The sequence below is a fragment of the Ochotona curzoniae genome, unplaced genomic scaffold (genome assembly GCF_017591425.1).
Source record: "Ochotona curzoniae isolate NIBS_2020 unplaced genomic scaffold, NIBS_Ocur_1.0 scaffold_1037, whole genome shotgun sequence".
NCBI classification, from domain to species: Eukaryota; Metazoa; Chordata; class Mammalia; order Lagomorpha; family Ochotonidae; genus Ochotona; species Ochotona curzoniae.
Genome location: NW_024467083.1, coordinates 11,200,869 through 11,210,830, shown reverse-complemented (window position 1 = coordinate 11,210,830; position 9,962 = coordinate 11,200,869). Strand labels below are relative to the sequence as shown.

The following is a 9,962-nucleotide window of genomic DNA, read 5'->3' as shown; positions in this document are numbered from 1 at the left end:
CGTCCCTTGCCCTTAACAAACATGGCAGTCTCACGTTCCCACACAGAGGTAAAAGCCTGGAACTTCCGAAGCCGCGCTCTTCCGCAGAAGCGGAAGAAACTGATGGTGGCCGACGAGGTCCAAACCTTCTACGTCTCCCCGGCTCTTGCTTCTCTCTCCCCGCCTACTCCGCCGTCGCGGAGCGCCAAACTCAAAACCGTGTTCGGAACCCGTACGCCTTTCGGGCTAGAACGGAAGGCCGGGCTTGGGCTTCTCCGCACAGCGGCCGGGACACAGCCGTTCAAGATGAGCCAGGTTCTGTTTCAGCAACTCGTTCCGTTGTTGGTGAAATGCAAAGACTGCGAGGAGAGGTGAGGTCGGCGCCGGCCGGTGGCCGCGGGCGGCGGTTGTGGTCGGGCCGGGGGGAAGATGGCGGCGCGGGCCCCTGGGCGCCGGCCCGAGCCTGGGGGTCTCGGGGGACGCGGGGGGCGAGCTCGGCGGGGACCCAGGGGTCCCCCTCGGCCCCGGGGGGCTGTCGCCGAGAGCTCGGACAGGGCGCGGGGATGCGGGAAGGCGGTTCACGCCTAGTGACCATCCAGTGCCCCCCGCTCTGAGTAGGGTCGCCGGCTTCCAGGCCTTCTCGCCCTTTTGACAGGTAAACGCTCTGACCCAGACAATCTCCCAGCCTTCTTCCCCCGTTTCCCTTCGCAGTAGCTCTGCAGGGAATTTTTAAACTGCAACTAAAACAAAACAGAACAAAAAACCAGTCTTGCTAGTGTACTTTAGTTACCTCATTGGTGACCAAAAACAACAAAAAAGAAAGAAAGAAAAAACGAACTTCAGCAGACCACGAACATTGAGAAAATTAGGAACTTAATCGTAATGCATTCACTTAGGAAATGCTGGGGCCTTACTGGGTCCTGAGGAAAAGTTGTCTGCTTCAGGAACTTTGCAGTCCAGTGGACGGACGTCAAGGCCAATGTCACCGCTGGGTGCAGGAGTGCAGCTTTGGGAAGACAGTGCTGCTTGGGCTTAAGCAGATTTGACTGGGGTGGGGGGTTGGTTTAAACCTTTTCCCCCTTGAGTTCAGCCGCTATATGTGGACTCTCAGCTACCCTGAACAGTAAATCTTCATTTGTCAAATTAATCTGCTAATATGCTTACCCATATGGTTGTAATGAGAATCAGGTGTTTAAATGGAAGTAAAAATTAAACGGTGTGGAAATGCCACATTAAAAAAAATGGTATTGATTTGCTGAATTTCTGGAAATGCGTAGTTTGTTTATAGCTTAGAGTTAGGTCCAAAACCACTTGGCAGGCCCACCCAGAGCATGCGAGTCAGTTCCTGCCTGTAGCTATCTGTAGGTGGTTTTAGTCAGGTATTCTGTGCTGTCCAGGTGGTAACCGCTTGCCACCTGTGTTTGGTAATGGGACACTTGTGGTGGACCTAATGCGAACTGCTGTGCCCTGGGTTGTGAAGGTTTGCTATGAAAAATATCAAAAAGTTCAATTTTTTTATGTTGTTAATGTGTCGTGATGGCACTGTTTGGGGTATATTGAGTTATAATAGATTTTACAAATAATTTCACAGTAAAAGTATTTTTAATGCAGATTTTAGAAAAATTGAAACCATATGCATGGCTCACATTTGTATTTGTATTGTTTCTGTTAGGCAGCGCTGTTCTAGAATTACATAGTAAAAAGGTGAACTTCGTTTCTGATGGCAGTGTTGAATCTCTTGGTGCTGTTCCGTTTTATTACATTGTGATCAAGGTTAATATTAAAGCACAATGCTTTAACTTGTCCTTTTTTAAGAACTGTTTTTATATAGGAGTCCTTAAAATTCATGAAAACACAGAATTGAAAGATAATTTCTGTGCATTTTATTGTGAAGATCTTTCATAATACACATTTTCTGTGGGCTTTGTGAGGCCCCCTTAAATGCATGCATGCCAGAACATCTGCATTAAAGTAAACTTACCTTTTAATTTCAGTTTTCTACAAGCTTTGTGTAGTAGTAGTATCTTTGTATTTCTTTCAGTTGTGGCTTGGGTCATCACACTGGAACCTGTGCACCAAATGGTCTGTTTTTTCTCTGTAAATACTGCAAGTCAGCCAGGCCTGTTTATGGTTGGTGGCTGTTTTTCTCAGTAGGAGCAGAGGTGAATAACTGTGAGATACATAGTGGCTTACAAAGCCTAAAATATTTATTATCATGGCTTTTACAAAATACTTTGCTCACCCCTGACTTTTAGGAAAAGCAGCTGAGACTCAGTAGTTCAGTGAACAGGTATTTGCAGGTGCCTACAATATACTAAGAGCCAGGAGCTGTTCTAGGTGCTGAGGATGTAAACGGTCCTTCACTGCCCCCTAATAGCAGCAGCATTATTACCCTGGCCCTCAAGGACCTCACACTATAATAAAGGTGGCATAGGTTAAGAATTAAGGCTCTGGAGCTAGATTACCTGGGTCAAGTCCAGGTTCTACTACTTACTGATTTGATTTGTGTAATTTACATAATACTCTGCCTTATCTTTAAGTTAATGATGATAATACTACCTACCTCATAGGAGTATTGTGAGGATGAAGTTACTTAATACCTGTGAAGGGCTTAGGACAGTGTTTAAGGCATAGTAAGCATCCACTGACTTTCAACTGAAAATAAAATATGGTGCCTGTGTAATATAATGTAAATATACTGAAGTCACACAAGAAGGAAGTTCAGCTGAGGACCATATCAATGACCAGGGTACTCTGTTTGGAGGAAAGTAATGCAAAGTTTTGAAGCCGTGTTTTGATAACCTGGGTTTTCAGGGTTTTCTTTGTAGATATCTCATAATTCCCTCCATATAAGGGCTTTCAAATAGCCTATACTGAATCTGCTGCTGTTCGTTTATTAGGAGGTGTGGTGTGAGAGATCTGAGTTCTACTTTGGGCTCTGTATTATGACCTGAAACAGGTCTGTAACTGTAAGACTCAGGTCCTTCCTCAGTAAGAGAGAGTTTACCTAAGCAGATCATTGTTAGGTCAGGAGATAGTATGAAGTGCCAGGCAAGTACTCGGGAGCGTAGGTGACTCAGAAAGTTGCTGTTCCTCTGTCTTTTGACACCCGTCAGTAGGATCAAAAGCAGATTCAGAGGAATTCACACTTCATCTGATCTCAATTTAAGGACACAGGCTATTCTGCTTCTGTCACTAGTACTGGTATAGTACCTGACTTTCAATGGTTTTCATTTGTTTGAATCAAGAGTTTAGGTCGGGGCCCGGCGCGGTGGCGCAAGTGGTTAAGGTCCTCGCCTTGCACGCCCGGGATCCCATATGGGCGCCGGTTCTATCCCGGCAGCCCTGCTTCCCTTCCAGCTCCCTGCCTGTGGCCCGGGAAGGCAGCAGAGGACGGCCCAAGGCCTTGGGACCCTGCACCCGCGTGGGAGACCCGGAAGAGGCTCCTGGCTTCGGACCGGCATAGCATCGGCCGTTGCGCTCACTTGGGGAGTGAATCATCGGACGGAAGATCTTCCTCTCTGTCTCTCCTCTCTGTATATCTGCCTTTCCAATAAAAAAATAATAAAAATAAATCTTTAAAAAAAAAAAAAGAGTTTAGGTCACAGCTACTGGGTAGAAGTGGTGGGCTACAATCCAGGTTTTTTAAGGCCAGATGTTTGAGATACTTAGGTTTAAGTGACAGGGAGGATATTGGGCAGATTTATGCATTGCTCCCAGTGTGACATTTACTGAGATTGGAAATAGCACTTTGTATTTTCTGTTGCTCCCATCCAATTAACCATTACAATGGAGAGAATAAGATTTATTACACAGATAGCGCCGCTCCTGAGATTCTGACTTTTCTACAGGTTATTAAGCTGGAGTCCTGGCTCTCTTCCAGTTTCAGCTTCTTGTGAGTATGCACCCTGGCAGGCAGCAGACATTGGCTCAAGGATTTGAGGCTCACTGCCCCACTCATGGCAGAATTAGGTGGAGTTCTGTCTTTTGGCTTTGGCCTTTCCCAGGTCTGGGAGTGGGAGGCGTTTGGGAATAAACTGATGAATGGAGATCTCTCTGTGTCTGTCCTCTTTTCCTGTCTGTCCCTCTGCCTTTCAAATAAATGATTTAAAAATTCTTCATATCTGTGATATAGAATGATGCTTTATAATATTTAATATTTTATAATCTTTAACTGGTTGTATGCACTAAGATTTAGAGTTCAGTCATATTCAGTAAGAAACTTAAGTGACATGACAATTTAAACCCATATAAAATTGCAAATCAGCATAAAAAAATCCAGATGGTTAAATCTAGCCTTGTTCAGCTATTTCCAGATTTTTCACCAGTAAATAATTACTGCGTCTGTGCTTTTTATCTGTCAGATAAGAAGCAGACTGGAAAAGGTTTAAAGTGAATCTTTAGAAGGATACTTAAAATGGAACAATATCTGTTGGTCAGTTTACTTATTTTTGCTATATATCATAGAAAATTATTTAAGAACAGTTTGAGAGCTACTGTTGCATAAGTTTAATTTTCTGAAAAACACTTGCTCAATTTGACTAGTATGCTTAATATTCCTCTGTACTGGATACTTTGAAAGTTTATTTAAGTTTTTATTTGAGAAAGAGGAGAGAAATCTTTCATACCTAAATGCCATCCTCAGTAGCCACAGCTGCCTGGGCCAGACATAAGCCCAGATGTGTTGTTTCATGTGGGTCTCCCTTGTGCCTGAGAGGGACATAAGTACTTGAGCTATCATCTGTCCCTCACAGAATGTACTTTCTTAGGAAGTTAGAATCTCAAGTGGAGTTAGGATGCAAACTTCATAAGCTCCTGTATGGGAGGCTGGCATCCCAAGCCTCATCATACCCACTGCAGTGTCTTCATTGCTATACCAAATACCTTCCCTGGCACTGGATCCTTTAAAATGGAGCATAGACTGTGGAATGCTATAGTTTCTCCCTCTTGTGTTTTAGAATTACTTAGAGATAAGATAGAAAATAATAAACTTGTTCTCAGTGCTTTTGTAGAACATTGCATAAAGACCATATTGAGCAGGTTTAGTTTGTGGATCTGAAAAAATGTTTTGTATGTGTAAAAGGATTAGGGAATGTGTTTTTACTGTGTTTGATCCTGAACATTCTAATTAATTTGTCTACGGCCATACCACCCTGAATGCGCCCGATCTTGTCTGATCTCAGAAGCTAATTAATTTTATGTCTCTAAAATCTCTCATAGACTAACTCAGTCATTCCAAATGATTTTTTTAGTGTGAAATTGTTACTAAATCAATAGTTTGTCTTTCTGTAATAGATGCTATTTTAGACTCAGTGCCATAAAGCCATACTTCTATACCAGCCTATTGCCAAGCACGTCATATTTTTCTCATTTACTCATTTACTTCTCACAATATCCTCATTTCATAGGTATAAAAAGATTTGTTGTTAGGTTGAAAATTATTAGTAAAACAACAAGAACATAAACTTCAAATAAGGTATGCTTCCCAGAAGGGTGTTCATGAGTTAGAAAACGTTCTGGAAGCTCTTTCGAGTTGGTGAACACAGTTGCAGTGAGTCGTTTCATCTGAATGTTTCTGATAGCTGGAATGTCTTTTCACACAGGAGAGTCAGCGTTAGAGTGAGTATTGAACTACAATCAGTTTCCAATCCAGTTCACAGAAAGGTTGGTATTTATTTTTTTTATGGAAATAAGACCATTTGGGGGCACTAATCATTATTAGTTTAGGAAAGTGAGATCCTTTTTACACACTTCTTTTAACTTTGAGCCACTTTATAGTCAACTAAGAACTGCATTTGGGAATGTAGTCAACTGAAATAAGAATGGAAAATAATTGCAACTGTTTATTTCTAAAACATACCGTTGGAATTTACAGTCATGTGATGGTCTTAGGTTTGCTTAGTGGGCTTGAAAAATTGTTGGAATATATATTGCAATTCCATAGAAATGGCATTTCCTGTTGTAAATGTGAGACCAGAGTAAGTAGTGCAGGGAGATATGTATTCCTGAGTCTTTTCCTTGAGGAGGCATTTAGAGCGTAAGTCCCAAATCTCAGTCAGTAACGGAACTGTTGAAACAGAGGAGAGGGCTAAGAAAGATAGTATCAGTTTTATATGTCTCATGGCATTGCCTAAACACATTCAGTGATCTGATTGTGTTGGTAAAAGCTTCAGTTTTTCATATAGCATCTTAAGGTGAATTTTAAGAAGTCTTGGGCCCAACGTGGTAGTCTAGTAGCTAAAGTCCTCACCTTGCATGTGCCAGGATCCAGTGTAGACACTGGTTCTAATCCTAGCAGCCCCACTTCCCATCCAGCTCCCTGCTTGTGGATTGGGAAAGCATTAGGGGACGGCCCAAAGCCTTGAGAACCTGCACCCTCATGGGAGACCTGGAAGAAGCTCCTGGCTCCTGGCTGTGGATGGGTGCAGCTTTGGCTGTTGCAGCTGCTTGGAGAGTGAAACAACGGATGGGAGATCTTCCTTTCTGTCTCTCTGTGTCTCTGACTTTCCAATAAAAATAAATAAATCTTTTTTTTCAAAGATTAATTTATTTTTATTACAAAGTCAGATATACAGAGAGGAAGATCTTCCGTCCAATGATTTACTCTCCAAGTGAGCCGCAAGGGCCAGTGCTGTGCCGATCCAAAGCCGGGAACCAGGAACCTCCTCTAGGTCTCCCATGCAGGTGCAGGGTTCCAAAGCTTTGGGCTGTCCTCAGCTGCTCTCCCAGGCCACAAGCAGGGAGCTGGAAGGGAAGTGGAGCTGCTGGGATACGAATCGGCGCCCAAATGGGATCCCGGGCGTTCAAGGCAAGGACTTTAGCCACCAGGCCATGCCGCCGGGTCCCCAAAATAAATAAACCTTAAAAAAAAAAACAACTTACAGAAGTTGCTCAGAACAGATCATTCTGAGGCATGGCAAATAATCAGATGAATAATTTTGCAGGGTAGAAATTGTGTATATTTTACTTTTTACGTGTTGATCCTATGCCTGATATACCTCTTCATTTTCTGACTGTGTTCTGAAGTGGTTCAGGTTTTCTGTGACCTTAGCAGGTCTCCAGTAACTGGAGTGGAGTTTTTTTCCTTAGGCTTAGTTCTGTATTAGCCTTCCGTTGTCTGGTGGAGCTTCCCTGTTTTCCCTGCCCCAGGGTTCTCTAACATACATAAGCTTGCTGTAACTTTTTTTTTTTTGCCAAGTTTGGTTGCTGTGACAGTCTGTCATGCTATAATTTTAACGGCCTTTGATGAAAGAAAGCCCATCCATTAGAAATTGAGAACAGATGGGGCTCAGCAGCCCCTGAAGCAGAGAAATGGATGTTTAGGAAGAAACCCTAGCAACCAGTCATCTGATACCCTGTCCTCTGCCTGGGAAACAAAAGCCCCTGCCTTTCCTAGGGCAGATCACTGTCAATTCTGCTTATATAGTTATCATTTCTAAAGTGTACAGCCAGTTATTTTGAGAAATATTGAAAGTGGAATTGGAGTAGTGTGTTCAGTGCTACAGAACAGCAAGGCCTGGGTCTAAACTTGCTTAGAGTTAATGGGGAGCACCATGATCCTAAGCTTGCAGCTCTTTGACTGTTAGCTTTTGCAGAGTGCTCCCCAACACTGGGCTCTCAGGAGAGAGGATCTGCCCCAGTCAGATGGTAGGTGTCTAAGACTGGTTAAAATAAACCAGCAACAACAGAAAACAGAGCTCTCTGAGTTGGTAATATTAGAGAGAGTATTTTACTTCCAAGAAGGAAGACATCACCAGCCATATTTATTTGAAGCATTAATAAGCAAAAATCTTTTTTTTTTTTTTTTTAGGATTTAGTTATCCGCCTGACTGATGACACGGATCCGTTTTTTCTGTATAACCTTGTTATATCTGAGGAAGATTTTCAAAGGTAACTAGCTTTTCTTAATGTTCTCATGTTTAATTTAGGAAGCAATTTATAAAATTTTTAAATGTATTGTTGATACTCTACTCTTTGAAACACATACCTACTAGATTCGTTTAGTTATCTTGGGGAATACTAGACTATTTGTACTGTAATTATTTAGGATATTTTAAAGTAGATTGAGAGTTTTCAAAACAGCCTAGAAATTTGCAACTTTAGCTAAGTTTACTGAACTTTTTCCTCCCAGTGAGTCCTACAGAGAGGTTCCCTAGTTAAACATTTAACGTAGTAGAGGTGCTGTCTGTTAGGACACTCATATCCCATATTGGGGAGGTGAATGTGAATCCTAATTCCAGCTTTCTGCTTAAAAAGACCAGGGAGGCAGTTGTATTAAGCAGTTGGGTTCCTGCCATCTGTGAGAGAGGCCTGGGTTGAGTTCTTGGCTCCTGGCTTTGGCCAGTTATAAACACTGGGAAGTTAAGCAGCCGATGGGAACTCAGTATTTGATTCTGTCTGTCTACCTTTCAAATAGATAAAAATGAATTAAACATCAGGGGCAGGCATTTTTTTTTCACCTTTTTCCCCCTGTATTTCGGGGAATGGGGGAGATAAAGGGAGAAGCCCTACCCAGCCTCCCAACCATCCCAGGGTCCTCGATGTGGAGCATGATCCGAGGACGCTGCTCAAGTGGTTTTGTTAGTTCAGCAGTTCTGAATTCCTGCCAGTCTTGCTATGCCAAGCACAGTGAAATCTCTCCAGAATCTACTGGCTGACGTAGTCCACCTTAGAGTCTCCATTTGCCCAGCTTTTCACTGCCAACATGTGGCTGGGGTATTGATTGATTTGTTCTGTCCTTCATCCTCTGTGGTGGTACCAGGTGTCCTCTGCATCCTCCAGTGGACTTCCATATGGTCCACATGTATCTGGATATGCTATCCACTGCTCCGTCTGAGCCACTAAGGATGCTCAGCTTTGACACATGGACTCCGTGGTCAGACTGCGGAACTTGCACTTCTCTTAATGGTTGGGGTTCTGAGTTCAGCAGTTCAACTGGGGGGTATCCCCAAAGAAACTTTGTCTGAGGTGACCTCAGACCTGGTTCTTGGGTGTGCTTGCCGGTACAGGTTCCGGCACAGTCTGTCGCCTCAGTCAGTTTATGCATATGCTGGTGGTTGCAGTTGCTGGTCAGTTCTGTTTCCAGCCCTGTCTTCTACATGAACCAAGGGGTTTTGCAGTAGGGGCAGGCATCTTGCACAGGCAGTTAAGTCACCACTTAGAATCCCACATTCCAGGAGAGAATGCCTTGTTTGAGCCCCGACTTCTTCACTTCACTTAAATTTCTTGGTAAGGCAGAATCTGGGAGGCAGCAATGTTGGCTAGAAGTACTTGGGTCCCTGCCGCACATATGGGAGACCTGGATTGAGTTTTAGCCTCTTGCCTTCAACCTGGCCCTGTTATGGTTGTAATTGGGTGGAAGATGTGTCTGCTTTTTAAATAAAAGGGAAATGAGTAAGTGCTTTTGAAATAATAAAACTGAATTTACTTTAAAAAGAATTATGTTTTTGACTGCAATGAGTGTATAGTAAGTGAATCTTTCAGAATGTTAATTAGGATGACAATTTAATTGTAATAATTAACTGTTTACTCTTTTTTCCTCTTTCATGTAGTTTAAAATTCCAGCAAGGGCTTCTGGTGGACTTCTTAGCTTTCCCACAAAAATTTATAGATCTGCTTCAGCAGTGTATGCAGGAACATGCCAAGGAAATTCCAAGGTAAGTCCCATCAAAGCATTACATTTAAAGAAGTTTTCGTTTAAAGGTTTATTTGTTGGGCCCGGCGCGGTGGCGCAAGTGGTTAAGGCCCGGGATCCCATATGGGCGCCAGTTCTATCCCGGCAGCCCCGCTTCCCTTCCAGCTCCCTGCCTGTTGTCCGGGAAAGCAGCAGAGGACGGCCCAGGGCTTTGGGACCCTGCACCCGTGTGGGAGACCCGGAAGAGGCTCCTGGCTTCGGATCGGCATAGTATCGACCCGTTGCGCTCACTTGGGGAGTGAATCATCGGACGGAAGATCTTCCTCTCTGTCTCTCCTCTCTGTATATC

General features: G+C 43.4%; 1 protein-coding gene across 3 annotated transcripts in view; it reads left to right on the top strand.

Annotated features, from left to right (window-relative positions):
* The first annotated feature begins 150 nt into the window (after window positions 1-150).
* The window catches only part of SASS6 (SAS-6 centriolar assembly protein), a 39,810-nt gene continuing 29,998 nt past the window's right edge, over window positions 151-9,962 (top strand). Inside the window, exons 1-4 of one of the 3 annotated variants that reach the window (XM_040999187.1) lie at window positions 151-350; window positions 5,583-5,643; window positions 7,790-7,869; window positions 9,531-9,635. In XM_040999187.1, coding sequence (XP_040855121.1) covers window positions 286-350; window positions 5,583-5,643; window positions 7,790-7,869; window positions 9,531-9,635 — 311 coding nt within the window. In that variant the 5' untranslated portion in view covers window positions 151-285. The remainder of the gene's footprint in view (window positions 351-5,582; window positions 5,644-7,789; window positions 7,870-9,530; window positions 9,636-9,962) is intronic. The other 2 variants (XM_040999188.1, XM_040999189.1) reach the window with 2 other exon arrangements.